Source organism: Gastrolobium bilobum, unplaced genomic scaffold (genome assembly GCF_033153095.1).
Source record: "Gastrolobium bilobum isolate Gb01-03AN ecotype WA unplaced genomic scaffold, APGP_CSIRO_Gbil_v1 utg11051, whole genome shotgun sequence".
NCBI lineage: Eukaryota > Viridiplantae > Streptophyta > Magnoliopsida > Fabales > Fabaceae > Gastrolobium > Gastrolobium bilobum.
Genome location: NW_026898573.1, coordinates 39953 through 65542, shown reverse-complemented (window position 1 = coordinate 65542; position 25590 = coordinate 39953). Strand labels below are relative to the sequence as shown.

The window sequence follows — 25590 nt, the reverse complement described above, 5'->3', positions numbered from 1 at the left end:
ATCTTTCTTTAAATCGATATCGTGTTTCACTTATGTAAAACGAAAATTGGTTTATGGGTTTTTGTTTCCTTGTTTTTTTCACTGTTTTATGCTTTTTTTTAATACAAAACTCACATATTTTTGTGTCAAGAAAAATCGCGACTCATAACTTGAAAAATTATTTTTTAAGCTTTCACAAGCTCTCAAAAATCGCTCAAAAATCTATTATTTTTTAGATGAATTAGATTAGAATATTGTTAGGTTATTATTTTTGGATTATTTTTTGATGAAAATCGCTCAAAAATCAACTATTTTTGAGCTTTGACAAAGCTCCCATGGCGGAACTCGTTTGTGAGCCATTGCAGTAGAAAAATCTCAAGAAATCCTAGAGGTTATGGTGAGATTGTGAGGGAGGCACTATATTTGTTCTTCTCACTAAAAAGTCTGACGAAATTCACACCAATAGAAAATTCACTAAAATCATCATATTTTTAAATATCACAAGATTATTTTTTCTTTGTTTAAAATCCTGATTTAATACCATCGTATTTGGGCAGACTCTACAATAATTTTTTAAAATCTTAATTGAATACTACGTGACTTTTTTTTTAATCCTTTAAAACCCTAATTGAATACCAATGGATTTTTTTGTTCAAAAGGAATCCATTAAAACCCTTTAAAATATCAATCCAATATGCCCCTTAATTTATATTAAGAGTAAATACTCTTTTGGGTTATCAACAAAAAAATACGGAACTCATTTTAATCGCTTAGAAAAAAAAAAGTCGGCTTCCTCTAAATTTTCAATCCTTTAAAATTGTGATCCCTTAGAAATTTAAAAAAGACTCACATTAGTCCCTCAAAATTCAAAAATGACTAATATAGATACTTTTTTCCTAAGAGATTAAAATGGGTTCCGTATTTTTTGTTAAAGACCCAAAATGATATTTACTCTTATATTAATAACAAATACAAATCAAATCAATTATCAGGATTTGTAATTTCAAACATGCTTGCTATTGATTTCTTTTCCATTTTACTATTTAGACAAGGTTCGATTTCATAGTTCATGGTGTAAAAATAAACATTTCACAGAAGTAATTTAATTTACGTATTTATCTTTTCATAATCTATTAATATATTTAAAAGATATAAAAGTTATAACGCGACGCACTATGGATTGCCAATTAGCCAGTAACTTATATTAAATGATTTAAGAACTATTCGATGTTGAATTGTCGAAAACTCGCAAACTCATAAATTTTTGGATAAAAGTTAAATATACTATATATTAAGGGTGACAAGATAGATTATGACATGCTAGTCGATATGTGACATGATAGAAAATTTGTATTCGAGTTGATTCCCAAATAAATTCGTGTCGTGTTGGAAAAAAATGATCCGTAAAAAATTCGCAACATGTCGTGTTAAATTCATATCGACCAGTATTTTTTAAATTATTTTTATTATTTATTATTATTTTTTTAATATTTTTTAATTTCGACCCATTTTGTTTTTGTCAATTCTCATTTTACCCATAATTTATATGAGTCATTTGTGTCGTATTACGTCAATTCCCAAAAAATTCATGTAGAATGTGTCATATTCATGTTACGTGAATATACCGTTACGTATCAACCCATTTTGCTTGATGCTGAGTTTCAAACGACTGAATCCTTACATCAACATAACAACATTCTAAATTAAGACAAGCCACGAGAGATTTCCTCTCACTGTTTCCGAATTCAATTCATGGCCTAGATTCACCGTACTAAACTGAATTCAATTTTTGCTTGCAAATGCGTATGGTTAGAAACTACAAAACCTTAAACAAGTTATCTTCAACCAAAATACAATCTATTTCAGAATCCAATGAACTTCAAACCCATGTTCAATTTTAGCTTCCTAACAAAAGATGGGTGAATCTAATTAACAGCTCTCTAAATAAAGTCTAAAAAATTTAGGCATCTCACTTGTTCAATGTGTCTTATAAATTGCAACATCAATCACCTATTCACACAAGAAAAAAAAATTTAAAAACTGGAAATATGTTCTCAAAAATGAGAAGCTCTAGCATTCAAGTGGGTCTCATAGTTGTTCTCCTAACAGCTAGTGTTGTTTTATCCGATGACAATGTGCCAATTCCAGCTGACAAGGCCCAAGTGAGAACATGGTTCAATAACAATGTGAGGCCCTTGGCACAAAGCAAGAGCTTGGACCCTGGACTAGTTGCTGCAGAGGCTGGTGCTAGGGTTGTTAAGGTCATGCAAGATGGCAGTGGGAATTTCAAGACCATCACTGATGCCATTAAGAGCATCCCTATTGGAAACACAAAGCGTGTCATTATCTACATTGGAGGAGGAAATTATCATGAGAAAATCAAAATTGAGAGGACAAAGCCTTTTGTCACATTTTATGGGGCACCAGGGAACATGCCGAACTTGACCTATGGGGGCACTGCACAACAATATGGCACTGTTGACAGTGCTACATTGATTGTTGAATCAGATTATTTTGTGGCTTCTAACATCATAATCTCGGTTTGTATACCATCTACCTTAAAAACAACATTAATCAAAATAAAAGCCAAATACTTTACCATTTGATTTTGGACTATTTCTTATGATTATTTGTGTTCTTTGCTTTGTGAATTTGATGGTATAGAATTCAGCACCAAGACCTGATGGAAAGAGGCCAGGAGCTCAAGCGGTTGCTCTAAGAATTTCTGGTGACAAAGCAGCGTTTTATAATTGCAAGTTTTTTGGATTCCAGGACACAATTTGTGATGATAGGAATAGGCATTTTTTCAAAAACTGCTTCATTCAAGGCACTGTGGATTTTATTTTTGGAAGTGGCAAGTCACTATATTTGGTAAATATAATTTTTCATGAACTGCAATATTTGTAGCTGTTTCATTCAATTTGTGATTGTAGTAACTAATGGGGATTTATTTTATGATGCAGAACACTGAATTGAGAGTGCTTGGTGACAATGGGATGACAGTGATAGTGGCACAAGCAAGAAAAAGTGAGGCAGAGGACAGTGCCTACTCATTTGTGCATTGCCATATTACTGGAACTGGAACTGGCACTTACTTGGGAAGAGCATGGATGTCTCATCCCAAAGTGATCTTCGCTTACACCACTATGAGCAATGTTATTAATAAAGCAGGGTGGAGTAACAACAATCACCCAGAATATGACAGGTAGCTTGCTAATTCAATTCTACATATGAGTAATGGTTCTGTTACATCTCTGCATTTATAACTATATACTTAACATGTACCTCCATGAGTAATATGTGAACAAATATAATCAAGTAGCATTATCCATAATACTAGTCATCTTTTTATATAGATTTGTGCCACATTGACCATTAGACTCAAACATTACTCCAACATTTGACATTGCTGTAAAATCCATCATCATATAGAAACATAATACGAGTGCATGAGCATAATGTGATTAATTCGTGACATTATGTGCAGATCTGCATATTTTGGAGAGTACCAAAACAAGGGACCCGGTGCAGATGTCAGTGGGCGTGCCTCAATCACAAAGAAACTAAGTTTCGCGGAGGTCAAACCTTACGTAACGCTTGGCATGCTTCAGGCCTCCAAATGGCTACTTCCTCCTCCAAGAGTCTAACTAATTACCAAATTCGTCTATGTACCACGAAGAATGGTCCTGCACCCCACACTTGAATGGGTGGTGACTTGGGAAAAGGAAGTTCCAATTAATTTCTTGTTTAGGTTTTAACATTTTAACCTTAAATGAGGTCCTTGTAACCTTAAGGTGGTGTTTGGTATAAGGGTATCAGAAGGATTACCGGTAAACCTTTTTTAGTAAACATCGATTCCCATGTTTGGTAGAAGTATCAAAAATCAATTCCTGGGTATCCAAGCTTTACCGGTAAAACATTTTACAAAGAAAAATTACTGTTTGGATTACCAAAAATTAGGCAGTTTTTATGATTACTGAGAGAAGGGAAAGCAGATAACATATTTTTTAGACAATAATACCCCCAACACACATCAATATATATTACCAGCAATATTTTACTCACAACTAAACATATACTCAGTAAAATTATTAAATATTCCCGATAATATTTATGTCTACCAAACAACCTTTTTATATCATTCCCGGTAAATTGGATTTCTTGGTATATTACTGGATATCATGATTTCCGGACACACAAAAATTTCTCTTGTACCAAACACACCCTAAGAGTAACCAATACACGAGTGGTGCATTCAGGCGTTCTTGCGCACTGTCATTACACTCCAAAAATGTAATAGAACGCTTATGGTTTTAGGTAGCTTCTTAGGACATAAAACAATCAATGGAGATGTGCCTCTAATGACACAACTTGTCTTATTTTATTATCACAAAGAAGTGAGATCTACACTTTTATTTTATTTTTTTGTCCACTATATTTCTTTTATGATTTATCTCTTTATCTTGCTCTTAAAATGATATAATTTTACATCCTTTACAATGACACACTTTTCCCAACAATCAATATATATAACCAGAAAATGCCAATAGGAAATGTATGTTAATTTCTTAAATTTATTGTGCATTACTTCAACAATTGGTTTAACAAAAACTTTACTCAATCACAAAAATAGAAAAGTTATAAATTATAAGCAACATCCCCCACAGAAAGGAAATACGTTACAAATATATGCTATTCAGATTTTATATTTTACTTGTAACAATCCGTTCTAGAACTGGTTTGTTAACATCGCGTATGACATTAGGCGCAGTTACAATCACAACAATTGAATTAAAGTACGGATAAACTTTTTCCTTTTTGCGTTAGTGAATGTTTATATTTAAAATTAAATCCGTAATTAAAACAATTCCAATAGTTGTCATCATAACTTAAACTATGTGTGGAACACCTAACGTAATTTTATTTAAACCATACGTTGCTACCCTAGTGTGCCAAGTAGTCCCCTTAGACCAACAAGGCTTATAAACTCATTTTTTTTGTTGTTAAACACTAAACATCTCCACTCTTTATTTATTTAAGAAATTCCTATACTACTTTTATGATCCCCATCTTCCAATATGTTATAGATCTCTTCGTTATCTAAATGTAGGTTCAAACCGCGCTCAAATCAGAGCACCGTAGCCCAAGTTATGAATTTTCTACGAAACGAGTGCTGAACCCACTAGACCCGGCGTGATTAGCGCCATACCGGCGCGATTAGCGCCACGAAACAGAAGCTTTCCAGACATTTGGCGCGAATGGCGCCAAAAATGTGTTTTACCACTGTATCTTGGCGCGATTAGCGCCACCACGGCGCTAATAGCGCCAAGGTTCAGGAGATTACACCTAGCCTTAGTATTTTACCCCTAATTGGAGTTATACTTATCCGATCGATGCCATCTTGGTCTCGTTGGAAAGCTAAGAAAAAGATATACAACTTCCATCAAGGCACAATGGTCCCAATCTATCATATAGGATATAAAAATTGGCAACAAGACATGAAATCTTTATTTTTACATGGATTTTCAACCTAGAGGTCTTCTGTCAACTAATGGACAACATACAACCACTTCAATACATGATTCTTAGTCATTTCAAGGTAGACATGTATCAAAAGAAGCATTCATGCCCTTCCATCATATATATATACAATAAGCAAAATATCCAAGTGTCTTTAATACATAATCATGGGACTTAGATACAAAACACTATGATCAAATCTTTGGCTCCCTTCAACAAAAGAGATACCAAAGGAGATGAGCATAGGATAAGTCCATCAAAATAAAGCATGACATACATATAACCAATGGCTTTCAAATATCAATCCTGTACATAGGAACTACAACATGGCATGCATAACCCAAAATGATGCAAAATCTTCATGTATCAACTAGTCCAAATATGGCCACTTGCCATCCGAGGCTCCTGCAACATCTTTACCTGAAAGGGGGTCCCCACAATACGGGGTGAGATATATAAATACATCTCAGTAAACCAGGGGTCCTTGGAGCATCTCTCCACTCCATAGTTCACTCATAGTATAATAGCAATAATCAGTAAATAATGCAGTAAATACATATCCATGCAATGTGTAAAAACATATCCAGGAAACATGCCTCAAGCTCTCATGCCGTCCTAAGAATACTCAGATGCAAAATAGTCTTACTGGCCAGCTAAACTACTAAGTATGAATTACGCATCGTCATGCAACATACAAAACATAGGGAAACATCATCCTATGCCACACAAAATGCATAAACATATATATAATAGCATTAAACCACCTTATTGAGTATACAACACTATTAATAACCACTACCCATTCAGGGCTTGGCGGAACAATTAAGGAATCAATTCCCAAGGTCCGAAGGCTTACCTCAAAGCTCCAATTCAACCTGTGCTCACCAACAAGTTTTGCAACAATCAACTTTGAATTCAAGCTACAACTTGCAAAATACACACCTATCCAAATGGGCTAATCAAGCTCCATAGCTTGCTCCAATGAGTGGTCACTCAAAGTTGGTCCACTTGCCTCAATCCTAGCAACACAAGGATACAATCAACCATCCAAATTACAATTTGCTCAAAATGCTAGAAAACTCACAAACCCCAAGCATGAATTTTCTAATACATTGAACAACAACCAAATGACAATCTAAATCCATTTCTACCGTTTATTTATCATTCCTAACAACTTTTACGAAGGGCTTAAGCTTAAATCAAACCCATACTCATATTACTCACAATGACACTATTCATCATCTTCTTCCATCTTACAAATTCCATGAAATCCAAACTTAAGGAGTGAAAACTTACCACAAATGATTGCACAACCATAGAATGAGTGCTTCCTAAGTCCCCAAGAAGTGAAATGCTCCCAAACCCTTTCAATCTTCAAAGGAGGCGAAATTTTGGGAAGAGAAATCTCACACCACAATGCTCCCCACTCAAAACCAAGCTAGGATTAAGGATGAGAGGAAGATTCTAAGTGGTTTAGGCTTTTGAATTACTCTAATCGGTTAAGAGATGATAGAACTAGGGTTTGCTCTCCAATGGTCTCATTTCCCTCTCATTCTCTATTGTCGACAGGAAGAAGGAGGAATGAATGTGTTTTCATTAGCTTTGGTCACTTAACATAGATTAAGTGACTTTAACTGGATATGAGCTCATCTATCTACTCAACTTCGTTCTCTTTCAAATTTTACCCAAAGGTCCGGAATATTTTTCTAGGAATATTTTCAATTTTATTTTTATATTTTGGGTACTTTTGCCTACGCTCATTTTTACTCCATAATTTTCACTAACAGTACTTTTTACTTCAAAAGTGACCCTAATTCATTTAATTAGGCCTTGTACTTAATTTTACTCACTAATAAATACTTAATTACTTAATTACATGTAATTTACTAATTAATTAGGCTGGAGCTATTATATTACTAACTTAACTATTCTACCGAAAAGTAATTTTCTAAAGACATATATACGGACTAATCATTTGACTTCGTTAGATAATTGTCATATAAGCCCTAAAGGCTTATGGCAAGATTAGTAAGTATTGAACAATATATGCTTGGAGTCGCTCTTTAACGCCATTAAATGTAAAGCCCTTATACTTCTTTAGCTCAAAATAATTTCTTCAAAAATAATGAACATTATAAAATAATCCTTTTTACTTGTGCGTTACTTCACATAGATAACTAAAAATTGTAAGAAAGAAAAGGCATGAGGTAGAAAGGAAACATATTACATCTCAAAGCCTATCGACAATCTTGATTCGTGGTTCATCCATAGTTTAGGTTGGGTTAGAAGTTATAAACTTATAATTGCTCGCTGTTTCTCCAGATTTTATCACTTTTTCGTATGTGTTAACTAATATTGTGAAAATCGAACCAGACCGATTGTTCACTTGAAAACTTGGAGTGCTAAGATTAAAACCTAGCTCAGGTTGATGCATTCGACTCTTACCATTAAACCAACTCTCTATATTTGTAATAGTATTTCTAATTTTATATTTATTATATATTATTCAATAAATTAAATTCATTCAAGTTGACCAAGTAACTTACTAGTTAACTAGTGACTATTGACAGAGTACCCCAACCATGTCGATTATTAGTCCAAGTTTAATAACACTGGTGTTAACACATCATTATTGGATATGCAAAAAAGTTTATGATGGTAATATATTCAATTTAAACTAAAAAAATTGTAAAAGCTTTGAATACTAAATCATGAAAGTAGTTGTTAATAAATTTAGTTTTTCTTAATCTTCACATAATCCAAGGACGACAAAGGGTATGTTTGAAAATGATATGTAATGTCAAAATTATGAAAAAAAAATTAAACAAAAATGAATTAGGATTTAGAGTAGCTACAGTTCTCAATAATAATCTTACTTGATAAAAAAAACAACTAAATAAGTTAGGGTTCACACTTAAATAAATAGCTAAAATAAAAGAAAAAATTACAAAATTGTCCAATGTAAAATAAAAAGATAAAATAAATAAAAAAATTAATGAAAATGATTCTGAAAACCTAAAATTGTCCATTGGCCTAGCACAATTCATGGCACAAGAATTGGCCCAGGTCAAGAGATTAGTATTGTTCTAGCAAGATTTTAGGAAAAGCCCAACTTCCCTTGCAACTTGAATTAAGTTGGCCCACGAATTGTCATTTTAAAGCTTTGATCATATAGTTTTAAGTAGGTGACAAAAGGTATCATGACCCATTGGTTGACATGCGACGCGACAAGTCAAAAATACGGGTTCTGTATGAGTTTGGATAAATGACATAAATAATTATCTTGTGGTGTAACAGGTTGACCCACAATTTTTTTTTGTCCAAAAAAATAAAAATAAAGAGTTTAATTTTTTATGATTCTTACATAACCTGTTATGGGTCACGCGTTAACATGCTATTTTATTCAGATTTCCATATTATTTTTACTTTTTTTAAAAAAAAATTAATTTTTTTAATTTTTTCAGATCAACCTGTGTGACTTGCGAGCCGTAGCGAGTCGTGTTTGAGCTTCAAATTTTGACCTATGAACAAAAATGGGTGGTGTTTGGGTTTGACAGTTTGACCCATGGGTCAGACCTTCACACGACACGAATCTCGACCCTACCTCTAATTTCAAATGAATTTCACTTTCAACCAAAAAAATAAAATAAATAATCAAGTTTCACTTATTTTTATATTTTTCTATAATAAAATATTTTCTTCACATGATGTTAGTACTTAGTGGTGACCCTATATTCAAAACGTTCATAAACTATGAAACTCTTGTTGCATAGTAAAAGAATTTCAATATTACTAGGGTATTAGCAACTGCACCCCAGCAGAATAAAACTGAGACAATACCTGATTCAATCACCACAGCTAGCATCTGAATTTAGGTAACCAGCATGAAAACTTGAAAGGAAATTTATAGATATGAAATTAAGAAGGAAAGACAGCATTCAAAATTATGTTTACCCAAAATAATCCAAAGGAAAAAAAAAACTGAATCTTGCTTGTAAGTGTAATGTTTACCCAAAATGCTATCATTTTTTAAACCAACATTGCGGATCAAAACAACACAAAAGTGTAATTAATTTCGATGTATCAATAAAATAAGCGATGAAAATAGGTATGGTTGCGGATCACCTATATCCACACCCATCTCCAAAGGCTACTCGCGGCCCAAGACATCCAAAATTACCTCAAACTGTTTCAAAGGTTATGAAATGGGTTGAAGACATTACAATCAAATGGGTTCATCGGCATTTCACATTTGAATTTGCATGGTAGTTGTTTAGGTTAAGATTAATTATGATTATATTAGAGATAAGAATTAGGGATAATAATAATATAATATTTGATTTATATTTAGGATTAATTAGGATTATATTAGAAATAAGAATTAGGGATAAGGATAATATAATAATTGAATTAAGTAAATATAATTAAAGTAATATCTTGTCCTTATCCCTAATTTTTAATTCTAATAGAGTAGCAGTTATTTCATTTTTTTTTTTTTTTTATAACAATTTCATATTTTAGATTAGGATTGATATTAACTATTTATCTGATTAATAATGGTTAATATGCAAAGACTCTCAACTCTATATATATTGATGGAATGAATGAATAAAGTCAGGAATAAGTTTCATAATTCTTTACTCTTCTCTTGTCTACTCTCTATTTTCATCTACACGAGTGACAACTAGTACTTAATTCTTTCTCCTTTGCTTCTTTACTGCCTTGTATTTATTGTTGTGACCATTGATTAACTAGGCTAAGGGTCTAGTGGCAACCGAATAATAATCATCCTATTATTATTATTATGTTGCTATATCATTATTGTTTAATTAATGAATAATGGTTATATACTTATATGTAAAGACTTTACACACTATACATCGGAAGCACTTTCACTATGATAGGGGTACTGACCACTGGGTATGATGAGAGATTTTTCTCTATGTGGAGTACATAGTGTAAAGTATTAAAGTTATTTTGTTTTCTCTCTTCAGAAAAATATCAGTTGAAGTGACACACTCCCATTGGACCGTTGTACCTACAAGAGTACTAAATTTTTCCCCTCTATACATCGATGGAATGAATTAATAAAGTGATGCACCTAAGATTGATTTAGAAATTTTCATGTGTGCTTGTATGTGTCATTTTGGACTTTTTAGGTTTATTCCATAGTTTAGGGCTTTTTGGTTTTTTAGGTTTATTTTCATTTTATTTTGTTCTCCCTATTTAAGGCATGGAGAACCCTATTGCTATTTGGTTATTTTTGGTTAATAAAATTCAGAAAATAGAAATAGTTTTCCTCGCAATCCCTATTTTTAGTCTTTCTTTCTATTTAGCCAATGGGTTGCTGCTTCGACATTATTTGGTAATCAGAGCCCTGGTTGTCACAAAAATGGCTGAACAGAATAATGACGGTCAAGGAAGAGGTCGTGGAAGACGGGGTCGAGGCGACGGCAGAGGACGTGGTAACACCCTTAAAGGAGATGGCGAATAACCACACACCTATGCTCGAGACGCCATAATTGTAGCTGCAATAGGAGAACAAGATAGACGAATTCAGGAGCTCGAACAACTGTTTGCCCTAACACAGTTGAACTAGTTAGATGAAGGAAGGGAGTCTGAAAGATCATCTCATGTAGAGGAATGGAGCGAAAACCCATTTTGGAACCAGGAGCGAGAAGAACAAAGTTAACATGGCGATAAATTCCTTTTTGCTAATATTGGGGTGAAGATTGAGATCCAGAAATTCGAGAGCACCACTCATCCAGATGAGTTTATCAACTGATTATACACCATCGAAAGGGTATTTGACATCAGAGACTTGACAAAAGACCATAAGGTCCCTGTCTATTATGAATCAAAAGAAAAGAAGAACAATAAGTATTCATTCTATGATGAGGTCCCTATCTATGATGAATCCGATAAAGAGCAAGATGATGAGAATCCCAATATAGATGCTCCAGTTTATGACGAGTTCCCTATCTATGATAAATATGATTAAGAGCAAGACATTGAGAATCCAGATGCGAAAGAAATACATTAAAGTGATTTTGGCGGAAAGTCAATTACTAGAAATTATAATATCTCTGATAAAGCGGAAGTTCTACCCAAAGATGTCATGCAGAATGATCATTCATTCAAGGAATTTTTAGTTTGCAAGCAATATTATGAATTTAGGCACTACGGGCATAACAACCTCATGCTTTATGGAGATAAAGATTTAGCTTTTAGTGGAAGTTTAATTGGAGATCGTAAGGGGCAATGGGATTTGATGTTACATCAGGCAAAATTTTCCTATGACAGATTACAGATGTGATCGTTGAACCAAACTACAGGCAATAGTCCTTTTGGGATAGTCTATGAGTTTTGTCCACTTCCTCCCTTAGAACTCACATTATTTCTAGTTCCTAACCAGTTTAGTTCAAGTGTAAGTGAACATTTCAAACATATCAAAGAATTGCATTCGCAAGTTCTACCCGTAATTACGAAATTTGGTGATATTGTGTCAGAAGAGTTGCCACTTAGATTATCACCTGAAGAAGTTGACATCAATGAAGACGCAGATTCGAGGGCGAATCTTTTCCTAGCAAGGGAGGATGATGCACCCGAGAGATTGATTTGAATTGGGCCCAAATTTGGATAGCCAACTCAAAATGGGTTTTTGAGCAAGACTCTTCGCATTGCCATGGGTATCAACAATTTTTGGCCTTTTTATAGTTTATTCCATAATTTAGGACTTTTTAATAATTGTTAATTATTTTCCTTTTTGTTATTTATAGATTAAGTTAGAGTTTGCGTTAATTGTGCGTGATTATAATTATTTAATTTTTTTTTGTTTTGCCTATTTAAAGTTTGAAAAACCCTATTGTTATTCGGTTATTTTTGGTTAATAAAATTTAGAAAAGAGAAATAGTATTTTTTAACACTCCTAGTGTTCGTTCTTCTTTCTGTTTAGCCAATTTATTACTGCTTCAACATTATACAGTCAGAAATCAGTTTCACAATTCTTTCTCCTTCGCTTCTCTACTGTCTATTTTCATTCTAAACGAGTGACGATAGGTACTTAATTCTTTCTCTTTCGCTTCTTTACTGCCCTGTATCTATTTTGTTGACCATTGATTACCTAGGCTAAGGGTCTAGTTGCTACCAAATAATAATCATCAAATTATTATTTTTATTTTTATTATTATTATTTTCTATATCATTATTGTTTAATAATATATGCTTATAATATTTTCGTTGATCGATTATAAATTATTGTGTTATAGATTTTTATATAATAGTATCATTATACTCCTTTGACGGTAACATTGACCAGATTGCCATATTTTTAGCAATTTTTTATTAATCTGCCACACAAACAGTATTTTTTATCAGATTGTCACGTGTTGAAGTTCGCTACGACTAGTAGCGAACTTGGAAGTCAATAATTTCGTGACACGTGGCACACTTTTGTAGGAAAAGCTGATTGTCACGTGTTCAAGTTCGCTACGACTAGTAGGAAAATTGGTAGCCAATGATTTTGTGACACGTGGCATACTTTCGCAAGAAAAACTGATTAGACTAAGTTCGCTACCGGGGATAGCGAACTTGGTGTGCTATGTAGAACAATCTCGTTACCCAATCAGAATTAATGTACCAATCACAATCAAAAAAAGAAAACAAAGGAAAACAACTATTTATAATGTATCAATCACAATTAATCTACCAATCACCAATCACTATTAGTGTACCAAAGAAATTAACTTTTGATTGTACCAATCACAATTAATGTACCAATCACCAATCATTTCCGAAGGCCATTACTTTTGATTCGAATATCCAAATCAGATAATTTTTTTTTTATTTCACATAACTTTTTTGAGATCTACGCAATGACACCTCATTTGATATATTTCATCTCTCACAAACATCGTTCGAATTTGTAACAATGCTATAACAAACAATTAATGTACCAATCAAAATTAATTGTGATTGGTGATTGATACAGTAATTGTGATTAGTATTGGTATATTAATTAAATAGTCATTTTTTTTTGTTTGCTTTTTTTTATCGTAATTGGTACATTAATTTTGATCGGTTAACGAAATTGTGCCACATACCGCACCAAGTTTGCTACCCCTGTTAGCAAACTTTGTCCAATCAGCTTTTCTTGTGAAAGTGTGTCACGTGTCATGAAATCATTGATTACCGAGTTCGCTATCAGTCGCATTAAACTTGGACACGTGACAGTTAATTTTTCGTGCAAAACTGTGCCATATGTCAAAAAATCATTCCATTCGTGACGAACTTCAATATCGGAGTACAGTGAATTTTACTATTCCCGTGGTATATAAATGCAAAAAAACTTACCACACTTATCATTGTTCCCCTCTGACGCCAGGCTCAAACCACTGAGTCGTTATATTTCCGAATTCAATTAATGGCCTAGATTCACCTTGCCAAACTGTTCTCAATTTTTTGTGTGGGTAAACCGTGTTCAATTTTGGCTTACACATTTGTATGGTTAGAAACTAGAAGAATTAGAAACCTTGAGCAATTCATATTCAACTAAAATACAATCTATTTCAGAATCCAATGAAATTCAAATGCATGCACTATCAACCCCATGTTTAATTTTAGCTTCCTAACAAAAGATGGGTGAATCAAATTAACAGCTCTCTAAATAAAGTCTCACAAATTTAGGCATCTCACTTATTCCATGTGTCTTATAAATTGCAGCATCAATCACCTATTCACCCAAGACATAAATTCAAAACAGGAAATATGGCCTCAAAGACCAGAAGCTCTACCTTTAAGGTGGCTCTCATTGTAGTTTTCCTAAGCGCCAACGTTGTTTTATCGGATGACACTGTGCCAGTTCCCGCTGACAAGTCCCAATTGAGCGCATGGTTCAATAAAAATGTGATGCCCTTGGGTCAGAGAACGAGCACCTTGGACCCTGCACTTGTGGCTGCAGAGGCTGGTGCTAAGGTTGTTAAGGTAATGCCAGATGGAAGTGGGGATTTCAAAACCATCACTGATGCCGTTAAGAGCATCCCTGTTGGGAACACCAAGCGTGTCATTGTCTACATTGGAGGTGCAAATTATAATGAGAAAATCAAAATTGAGAGGACAAAGCCTTTTGTTACATTGTATGGGGAACCAGGGAACATGCCAAACTTGACCTTTGGTGGCACAGCAAAGGAATATGGCACTGTTGACAGTGCTACATTGATTGCTGAATCAGATTACTTCGTGGCTGCTAACATTATTATCTCGGTTTGTATACTATCTACCTTAAAAACAACATTAATCAAAATAAAAAGCCAAATGCTTTTATCATTTGACCTTGGACTTTTTCTCATGATTATTTGTGTTTTTGGCTTTTTGTGAATTTGATTTTATAGAATTCAGCACCAAGACCTGATGGAAAGAGGCCAGGAGCTCAAGCGGTTGCGTTGAGAATTTCTGGTGACAAAGCAGCGTTTTATAATTGCAAGTTTTTTGGATTCCAGGACACAATTTGTGATGATAGGAATAGGCATTTTTTCAAAGACTGCTTAATTCAAGGCACTGTGGATTTTATTTTTGGAAGTGGGAAGTCACTATATTTGGTAAATATAATTCCATATATCTGTTTCATTCAACTTGTGATGCACACTAAAAACGTAACATTTTATTTATGTTATGATGCAGAACACTGAATTGAGAGTGCTTGGCGACAGTGGGATGACTGTGATAGTGGCACAAGCAAGAAAAAGTGAGGAAGAGGACAGTGGCTACTCATTTGTGCATTGCGACATTACAGGAACTGGGACTGGCACTTTCTTGGGAAGAGCATGGTTTTCTCATACCAAAGCAATCTTCGCTTACACCACCATGAGCAGTGTTATAAATAAAGCAGGGTGGAGTAACAACAATCACCCCGAATATGACAAGTAACTCCCTAATTCAATTCTACATATAAGTATTCTTTTACAACTCCGCATTTATAATTATATACTGAAACTCATACCTCAATGAATAATTTGTGAACCAAGTATAATTAAGTAGCGTTATCAATAATATAAGTTATCTGACTATATACAACCCTAAGTAGATTTGTGTCACATTAACCATTAGACTCAAACATTACTGTAAATTCCATTATCATATAGAAACTTAATGCGAGTGCATGAGCATAATGTGATTAATTGGTGACATTATTATGTACAGAACTGCACACTTTGGAGAGTACCAGAACAAGGGACCTGGTGCAGATGTCAGTGGGCGTGCCACAATCACAAAGAAACTAAGTGAAGCGGAGGTAAAACCTTACATATCACTTGAGATGATTGAAGGCTCCCAATGGCTACTTCCTCCTCCAACTCCCAAAGTATAATTAATTACCACATTCTTCTATGTGGCCTGAAGAATTATTGTGCAACCCCACACTTTAGTGCGCGGTGAGTTAGGAAAATGAAGCTCCTTACAAACACTAGACTGCTCAAGCTGACGAGTTTTGGTGTCTTGTAATTTATTTTTATTTTTAGTTTAACATTTGAACCTTAGGTGAGGTTGTTATAAGCTTAGATTAAGCAATACACGAAAGTGGTGCACTCGGGCGTTCGAGCGCATAGTCATAACATCCTTCCAAAAAAATTGTATATTTCCTTGGTGAATTTTCGACAAATAAAATTATTCATCGCTATAGCAGATGATTTTTTTTTATTATTCATTGGTGATTTATTTTTTTTTCTTTTCATTCCCGGAACTCCAACTCAACATATCTAATTAAGGGTAACCAATTCTTATTCTTTATAATTTGAACCAATGATTTTTTTTTTCAATTCTTAATAATTCCTGCTTTCCTAAATCTTCAAGGGATTCAAGGAATTAAGTAAAATTTTAAACTTCATAATTAAAATTAATTTGGACAAATTTTTAGAAAAATAATGTATAATTTACCTTACTCTTTTTTTTTGGATAACATAATTTACCTTACTCTAAAAGTGGTGAGTGAGTGAGTGAGTTAGGGAAATCTTCTATAATATTCTTAGGGGGCGTTTGGTACAGGAGAAATTTTTATTTGTCCGGGAATTTCAATTTTCAAAAATATGATTTTTACATTCAGTTTACCATAATATCTGAAAATTTAAAATTTAAAAAAATTCAGTTTCCCGAGAATCCGGCCAAATGCCGTGTACCAAACGCCCCCTGGTGGGGATAAAAAGAGGAGAGTGGGATATGCATGGATTCTGTTGAACTGAGAATAGGTTCCATCACCTTGAAATCCCAATAAAGTATAAAAGTTTGGTCCATACAAAGTTACTTTTGTAGTTAAATACTAAAAAAAATTAAAAAAAGTTACTTTAGTAGTTTGTCTAATTGTCTTTGCTTTTAAAAAAGAAATCATCCTACAAGAAATTTGGTCTAGGCGGCAATCCAAAATTTAGAATAGCCCTTTTTCCATACGAAATTAAATTTAGAAATGCCAGCTCTAATAGCTCCGGTTCTTGAAAGTTAAATTTTCTATTTTAATGCCGCAAATGGGTTTCATCTACTCAACAAGTCATGTCCTTCGAGTTTAGTCAATTTAGTGAATACTTGAATTCAGGCTGACGTCATATCTCTCTCTTGATCTTGAAACTATAAGTCTATAACTACTGATCAATAATTGCTAATAGAAAAGAGTGATGCTATGATAACAAATGCAAAACTAGTAAAGCTTTATATTCTTTAGATAGCTTTATCTTTGATGACTCTAATATAGAAATTTAACATGCAAAAGTAATTGCCTTGGATAATTGGGTGGGGTTCGTTTGCTGTGTCATTGAATGGAAGAAATACTAGTACCAGACAACTGGGAAAGATAGAATCCGAATCTGCAAGACTGCTTCACATTAAAAAAGAAGTAATAGTAAATGATACAAGCCCACTAGGGCTTGATCCTGCGTGTAACTTGATTATAATTCTATATCTAATCAAGTTGCTAATTGGATTTGCAGTATACAACGCATGAAATTCCAACTTAAATGTTTTGTAATTACAGCATCACCACAAAGCTAGACCAAGAAACTTTCAAGTTAAACCAAACTTGCATAAATCTAAGACTGAAACAACACAAAACTCACAATTAACATTTGGGGTCTACCTTGTCCATTTGGATCCTGCTGTCAGACTCCAAAAATTTGCCCCAGAAGGGGTGTTTCTGCCAGACCGTAGACATTTCCTCAAGTGGCACACCCTTTGTCTCTGGCAAAAACTTGTAGATGAATAAGGTCATGATCACCACAAAGCACCCAAAAAAGATGAACAAACCGAACTTCATGTGACAGAGCATTGAAGTGAAGAATTGAGCTATGAAGAAAGTGCTGATCATATTGACAGCAACTGTGACACTCTGAGCAGCAGGTCTAATCTCCAGAGGAAATATTTCACTTGGTACCAACCACCCTAGAGGACCCCAAGACCAAGCGTAACCCGAAACATATACACAGATGACACCTACAACTACAATTGCATACCACTTAGGCAGTGTACCAGGGTTTCCACTTGTGCCAAATGCAACAGCAATAGCGATAGTCATGATAATCTGTGGCCAAAACATTCAAAAAAAATTACTAACTAAAAACTAACCAAACCAATGAAATGAAAAGGGTTTATGTGGGGGAAATGTGAAACAAGTACCTGGCAAATCAACATTTGAACACCGCCCTCAAGGAAAAGGGTGCGTCTTCCAAATTTATCTACAATAAGAATTGCAACCAAGGTTGAAACGGGTTTAAAGCTGCCAATGATCACTGCAGACATGAGAGAAGCTGTGCTTCCAAAACCAATTGTTCTGAATAAAATAGGAGCATAGAATGTGATCACATTCAAGCCAGTGAATTGCTGGAAGAAGGGAATGCATATGGCAAAAACAAGCTGGGGCCTATACTTTCTCTCCATCAAGGTTTTCCAAGGTTGTTCTACTTTTTCCGAGGCTTCACTAGCAGTAAGCATATCTCTAAACTCTGCATCAACATCAGTTGTACCACGAATTTTCACAAGCTCATTTCTGGCATCCTCATGACGGCCACGCGCAACAAGGGAGTTTGGTGAGTCAGGAAGACAAATTGAGCCTATAACAAAAATAACAGCAGGGACTGCACCAAGCCCCAAGCTTAAGCGCCATCCCTGACCATTCAGTATCTTGGCAAAGTAGTAGTTGAAGAGATTGGCTACAAAGATGCCTATAGTGATTGACATTTGGAAGCACATATTTAGAGCTCCCCGGTATTTATAAGGAGCCATCTCAGAGACATAGATTGGAACTGACTGAAAATTGAAAGAGTAATTATTGGTTAACCACAAGATTATAATCATAGCAGAACCCAATTGAGCTCTAAAGAAAATGCACCTGATTTGCACATCCAATGCCAAAACCAAGCAATAGCCTCCCAACAATAAGCATCCAGAGACCCATGGCCATTCCATTGAGCAATGCACCTACTATAAAGAATATTCCACCCACAATCATAGTTGCACGCCTACCCAGTATTCTGGTTATGCTGGATGCTCCAAGACCCGCAACAAGAGCACTTAGATACAGGGAAGATGTAAACAGTGTCAATATCTGACTGTTGAATTTGCAATACTGGTCTGAAGAAGGCTTTAAGTTAGACTCCTGTTGATAAACAGATGGAAAGAATCGCTTCAGGAAGGAATCCATGGAAGTTACTCCACCTATGAAATGAACACAACAAAAACCCCATGTCACAAATTCAATCAATCAGAAGATATGCATCAGAAACCAGGAAGCTACATTGCTTTGAAGATGACAACTAGATAGTAGCAAAGGTTAATCCTTTTTCATAATAATTAACGTCCAAGATTAAGGGAAATACTCTATCCCAAAAACCCATATCAGAAATGTGATCAAGCAGATAATGCATTGTAACCCAGATAATAAACGTCATTTTCAGATTCAAACAAGGACACAATTGGGCAATTAAAAAGACATTAGCACCAAAGCAAGAATTTTTATTATTAAAATGTTAATTTTTTGAAGAAAAAAAAAAAGATGATTTGATTTACCTGAAACACCATGATCATAACCAAAAATCAAGCCACCAGTAGCTGCCATGATGCAAGTGAGAACCACCCTAAGGGTGAGCTTGCCTGGGTACTTGATTGGAACTTCCATGGATTGTTCCTGATGCTTAGTCATTGTCTTTCCTCTGAAAATTTGAGAGTAGTGAAGACGATATTAGCATTAGGGAGAGGATATTAAAACCTTAAATTGGACAACACTATAAATAGCATATTGGGTATGTGGCTTTCTTATCCAGCCAGTGATTTTGTCATTTTATTAGGAAAACAGACAATATAAATGACTTATAATAAAAGTTTATTATTGATATCACACAATAGAAAACTAACGAATATTATTATTATTGTCATTTTATTTTTTATTTTTCCATTTAATGTCTTATCTTTACTTTTTTATTTCTCTCTTTTAAACTTTTAATTTTTTTTCTCTTATAAACTATATTCTCCCTCCTCTCTTTTTTAAATTTTTGTTCTCTCATTTACCTTCTCTCTCCTTTCAAGTTGTTTCTAACAGCCTGTTTGAAATTTGTTTTGAAAAATAATTTTTTAATTTTCAAAACAACAAAATAAAAAAACTTATTTAATAAGGACTGTTTGTAAAAAAAAAATTAAAATTGAAACTATTTTTTAAGTTTTTAGAATTAAATTTAAAGAACATATCTAGATTGTTTTTTTTTTTTTGTAATTTTCAAAACAAAATATATATATAAAAAGTACATATTTCATTAATTATTCTACAAAATAATTTTAAGAAAAAAAAAAAAAAAAAAACAATCAGACAGACTCTAATCTACTGTTCTCTTGTGTCTATCTTCTCTTTCCTTTTTTAAAAATTGTTTCTATTTTGTTATAACTACTCTTTCCTTTCTTTTGTAGATGGATCTGGATCTTCTCATGTGAAAATTTACATGACTATGTCATGTGTGAAATCATAACCATATAAAGATAGATTAACAGTAAAAAAGGAAGAGAGAAAAAAAATGTTAAAATAGGTAATTACGAAATCATAACCGTTGACTTATCTTTGTATGGTTGTGATCTAACACATGATCATATCATGTGTTTTTTTTGCACACGAGAGGATCCATTATTTATTAATTATTGCATTTATTTTTCATATCGGACATTAAATCCTATAATTAAATTTTAACTACCAAAAACAAAGTCGATAACAAACTTTTAAAAACTCAAAGAATATTGTCATATAATATGACATGTTTGTTTTTATCAAAACCAGACAAAATGGATACCAACACTGAAAGTTAAGAGAGATTAATAAAGTGAATCTAAAGTCAAAACCGCATTGACATGCGAGATTTTTAAATATGGCTTAATCTATGTGTATAAGCTAATAATAATATAATTAATTAAATCTGTTTGAGTAAAAAATTATTTAGTTGATGGAAGTTAAAAAAAATACATGAAATTAATGAAAATATAAATAAATAATTCAGAATGTATCTAAAATGTAGAAGTTATTAATTTTAGAGAAATAATTTTCTTATGTTGTAGGAAAATTTTTATCTCATGTTGTAGAAATAAAATTATAAGTGAGACCCGTAGATAAGAGGAGAAAAAAAAAAGAATGATGGGACCCAACCCTTTTTTTGTGTAGATAAGAGAGTTGTTTATCTCATGTAAAATGAGATAAACATAACCCTTAATTTTATTAGAAAAATTACAACTTGAAATAATATAAACAATTGCAAGCATTAGAAATGGTTTAGTTGCGAAGAACTTGACTAGTTTGTATGAGATTTTAGTTTCGAATCGTGAAATTATTGTATAAGAAAAAATAATTATTGAGAAAATAATTCTAATTAACATAACTTAAAAAACATTATGACATTGACAATCATATAATCATTTGTTTTATAGAATAAGGTAGACATTTTGTTTTTTTAGTAAATGTTCAAATATTTAAGGTGTTTTGCCTTTGAATCATTTATTTTCCCATATAAAGCCATTAGAATTGGGATTGGTCGAGTGGTGAGGAGTTTGGATTGTTTGTATTAGGTTATGTGTTCAATTACTATTATTATATAAAAAAAAAAATTCATATTTTTTTATCATTTATCCCCTAACAATTTTTTTCCATCCAAGTCTCTCCTTAATAATATTCGAGTTTCTAATCCATATAAATATTATACCCTTCTTACCAAAATATACATAAACTACTTTCTGTTATCTTCTTCCTAAACTTTGCAATGTTTTTAATTTTTGCCATACAAACATGTTTGCCACCATAAGTTTGAGAAATTTGTGTGCCTAGGTATATTGTACGGATAAGAGGTGTGTATGAAATGAGGGACCGAAGCACAGCACATATCATGGCTTTTTCTTAGCACATGCGTCCAAGGTTCATAAGAATTATTATATCTTCAACTAATCAGGTGTAGTTAAGTTTGGTGAGCGCAAAATGGTTGATCATTTTTATTTTTGTTTTTTAAGTCAAACACTTGTAGTTTGGATTTTGGAGTCATGAACTTTATACTCGGACTATACAAGTCTCTTTTGATGCCAGAAAACGGAAATTATTGTTTTTAATTTTTATCACTAAAATATTTTGTGAATTTGAATAACTTTTGGTAGGTACAGCTGATAGAGAAAGAAATAAAATCTCCAAAAAAAAAATATATGGTAAGAAACCTTTGCAAAGCTTAGGGGGAAAAATGACACAAATAGTCATATCAATTAAAAACTCTAATACTGTTAAAAAGAGTTTTGGATGGAAAAAAATATAGAAGTGTAAATAATAATATATAAGGGGATAAGTGGATAAGTGATTCAAAGACAAATCGTATGGGATATTTTAACTTTTCCCTTGATTCTATGTATATATTATATTGATCACTAGTTATCTCAAATCAGTGTGCGTGAATGAGTCATGATATTATTAATCAAATAAAAATTTTATAATTAAAACGAGCTACGTCAAAAATTTAAAACAAAAAAACCAAAACTTACTATCAGTATCATTTAATACAATACCAAATTTGAAAGAAAAAATATTTAGTTAAAAAGGAGGAGATATTGTGGACAAGAGAAATGGACATAGATGGACAAGAAAACTACACGAGAATATTAGTAAATATGTACAAATCGACAACAGATAGAAGGAAATCTTCTGAAATAAAAATTCTGTTTGTAATTGAATGACTTATAATTCAATACAAATAACATCACATTCAATGCAGACAACACTGATATTTTATTTGAAAATAATATTGTGGCAAGGAGATGGTTCTCTTAATTAGAGGTTTAAATTCGAGTCCTAAAAATAAAATAAAAAAATAATTTTAGAAAAGCTGTCCTTAATATGAATCTGACAATGCTGAAATTGAATTAAACCGATTTATATACCAAAAGAAAATAATGATGTGAATGTGGCTGTATACTCAGACACCAATTTAAAAAATGAATGGGTGTTGAAATGTTTGCAGTGTAGTTCCAATACCACTCAAGGCAAGCACAATTAGGTCCATTACATTATAAATGATGGGGAGTATGTGGGGCTATATCGAAGTAGAATGATTATTTATAGAAGAGAAGGCAATAATTGATACAAGAAAAGATGTATGATTAATTAATAGCTAATGGTTCGTCGAACATTCACGGGTGGGGGAGTAGGTACATTGCTCCACCCATATTTGACAATGTGCTACATGATTATTCACGTGATATACGTTGCACTCGCACAAAAATCTTGATCTCTAAGAAATCAGAAAGCTAATCTTATAAAAATGATATTTTGTATGCACCAAAAAATACATTATGTATGTGAAAAAAAAGATTATTAATTTGTTATCATGTACAAAGAATGTTTTGTAGCTTAATTAAAAAGTAATAGTTTATTTATCAAAAAAAAAAATTAATTCAAATGATACAATTTTTTTTATTAAACCAATTAAATTTGCAATCGGACCTCTTCAAGGCTACTTGTGCTTTCATTTTAATTAGCATTTTGTCACCCTCTTTCTTTTGATAACAAATATCGAAGGAAGGCACGCTACTCAACTATGAAGCACCGATACTTCAAAATTCTTAATGTGTCGTGTCCGGTACTTTCTGACATTCTGACACTTTCCGACACTCTAATACTCGTTACAAAGACTCATAAAAGATTCAAAGGTTACATTGCGTTGCATTTTGAGTTTCAACTATTAGATTTGTTGGTTCACGATTACTATTTTATTGAGTTTAATATAAACATTTGGGAATCTTATATTTCTTTGCAAAATTGATGAGTATTATAAGCTTAGTTTTATTTTTTTTAAATTATTGAATATTAAATATAATATATACTACATAAATTAAAAATATTATATAATATCAAAACGTGTCCTAACGTGTCGAAATTTAACATTTTTAAAATTAACGTGTATCGTGTCGTATCCCGTGTCCCGTGTCGGTGTCGGTGCAACATAGCTACTCAATGTAAAAAGTAACAGAAAAAGTAAAAAGAAAAAGAAATGGAGATTACAGAGCATAACAGTAACAAAAGCTTGAGAGTAAATATTAGATTGAGGTGATATGTTAAAAGGATAGAATATTATGTTTACTTTTTATGTTTATTTTATATATTTTTCTTTAATATCGTTAAATCATAATTCTAACTAACTTTTATTTTATTTTTTTCTATTGAGATTTTGAATTAATAATATTGAAAATAACTTGATAGATTAAGCAAAAATAAAATAAAAAATAAGGATAATATTCTACCCCTATTTCAAAATGCAAAGTTGGCAAACCTGAAAAAAGTAATGTTTAAATTTCGGTGGTCAAATGGAATTGTCATATGTAATTAACTTTTGTATAATATAATAAAATTTTAGTTTCTTAGAGCGAGGTAATCTCTTAGAGATAAAATAGATAGGGATATTTTATCTATTTTTTCATATTTATTTTGTTTATTCATCTTCAAATATTGTTAGATCAAAATCTCAACTAACTTTTATCATTTCTCTTTGGGATTTATGAATATTATGTTACATGATGAAGCTTACATCATGTTACACTCACAATGCAAGTGGGCCCCACCATTTTCTTATTTTTTATTTTTTGATAAAAACTTGTGGGGCCCACTTGCATTGTGAGTGTAGCATGATGTAAGCTTCATCATGTAACATAATATTCATAAATCCCTTTCTCTTTACACTTGATATTCTGATCAAATGGTGTTGGAAATGAGTAGGCATAAAAAAAGAATAAATCTTTTATGCAACAATTGCATAGAAGACTCATTACAACTGAACAATGGGAGCATGACACATCACTCAATATTCTCTCTCCTTTTATGTGTGTTGGTTGATGTGTTATACTCTCATTAGTCGGTTACACTGAATCTTAGTGCAACTATTGCACCAAAGATTTATTCGAAAAAAGAAAGACATAATATTATATGGGATATGATTATTTGACACTGGTGTCAAACTTTGAAATTTGACACTAAATCCTAACCGTTGATTTTCACCAATCAACGATTATCATTTATTGAGAATTAATAGTTAATTAATAAGTTTGATTAACAATAAATGATAACTGTTGATTGACGAAAATCAACGATTAGGATTTGGTGTCAAATTTCAAAGTTTGACACCGGTATCAAATGATCTTGCCCATATATCTAGGATCAGGATAATTTCACACCGGTGTAAGACCAATAAGTCTTACACCACATCTCAACCGTTGATTTCCGTACCTTCAACGGTTATAATTTAGGAAGTCATATAAATTAATTAATATTAATTATACTACAAATATCAACCGATGATTTCCGTCCATCAACGGTTAAGATATGGTGTAAGACTTGTTAGTCTTACACAGGTGTAAAAAGAACCTGCCCCATATATATATATATATATATATATATATATATATATATATATATATATATATATATTGAGGTAGGATCCTTTGACATAGTGTCAAATTTAAAATTTGACACCTCATCTGAGAGCCATTAGATCAAAAAAAATCAATACCATTGTTATAACTATCAAGTTATTTTCCCCACATATATATATACATATATAT

The 25590-nt window shown here is 32.6% G+C and overlaps 3 protein-coding genes across 3 annotated transcripts; 2 read left to right on the top strand and 1 right to left on the bottom strand.

Moving 5' to 3' along the window:
• Positions 1–2027: 2027 nt before the first annotated feature.
• LOC133317469 (pectinesterase PPME1-like) lies at positions 2028–3626 on the top strand. Its single transcript, XM_061519337.1, has 4 exons — positions 2028–2519; positions 2644–2850; positions 2943–3184; positions 3467–3626. Exons 1-4 carry the CDS (start codon positions 2028–2030, stop codon positions 3624–3626), a joined length of 1101 nt encoding a protein of 366 aa, XP_061375321.1.
• A 10639-nt stretch (positions 3627–14265) lies between these two features.
• LOC133317464 (pectinesterase PPME1-like) lies at positions 14266–15862 on the top strand. Its single transcript, XM_061519333.1, has 4 exons — positions 14266–14760; positions 14889–15095; positions 15178–15419; positions 15697–15862. The coding sequence occupies exons 1-4, from the start codon at positions 14266–14268 to the stop codon at positions 15860–15862; spliced, it is 1110 nt and encodes a 369-aa protein (XP_061375317.1).
• Positions 15863–17380: 1518 nt separating this feature from the next.
• Positions 17381–19685, bottom strand: LOC133317463 (sugar carrier protein C-like). The gene is made up of 4 exons (XM_061519332.1): positions 19540–19685; positions 18863–19188; positions 18151–18780; positions 17381–18055 (listed from the first exon to the last, which is right to left on the bottom strand). Exons 1-4 carry the CDS (start codon positions 19670–19672, stop codon positions 17597–17599), a joined length of 1548 nt encoding a protein of 515 aa, XP_061375316.1. The 5' UTR covers positions 19673–19685; the 3' UTR covers positions 17381–17596.
• Positions 19686–25590: the final 5905 nt, after the last annotated feature.

Coding starts and splice junctions, on each gene's coding strand:
- LOC133317463 (XM_061519332.1), bottom strand. CDS start 19,672: ATGACTAAGCATCAGGAACAATCCATGGAAGTTCCAATCAAGTACCCA. Junction 19,189..19,539: donor TTATGATCATGGTGTTTCAG/GTAAATCAAATC, acceptor TTCATTTCATAG/GTGGAGTAACTTCCATGGAT. Junction 18,781..18,862: donor GCATTGGATGTGCAAATCAG/GTGCATTTTCTT, acceptor TTCAATTTTCAG/TCAGTTCCAATCTATGTCTC.
- LOC133317469 (XM_061519337.1), top strand. CDS start 2,028: ATGTTCTCAAAAATGAGAAGCTCTAGCATTCAAGTGGGTCTCATAGTT. Junction 2,520..2,643: donor CTTCTAACATCATAATCTCG/GTTTGTATACCA, acceptor TTGATGGTATAG/AATTCAGCACCAAGACCTGA. Junction 2,851..2,942: donor GTGGCAAGTCACTATATTTG/GTAAATATAATT, acceptor TTTATGATGCAG/AACACTGAATTGAGAGTGCT.
- LOC133317464 (XM_061519333.1), top strand. CDS start 14,266: ATGGCCTCAAAGACCAGAAGCTCTACCTTTAAGGTGGCTCTCATTGTA. Junction 14,761..14,888: donor CTGCTAACATTATTATCTCG/GTTTGTATACTA, acceptor TTGATTTTATAG/AATTCAGCACCAAGACCTGA. Junction 15,096..15,177: donor GTGGGAAGTCACTATATTTG/GTAAATATAATT, acceptor GTTATGATGCAG/AACACTGAATTGAGAGTGCT.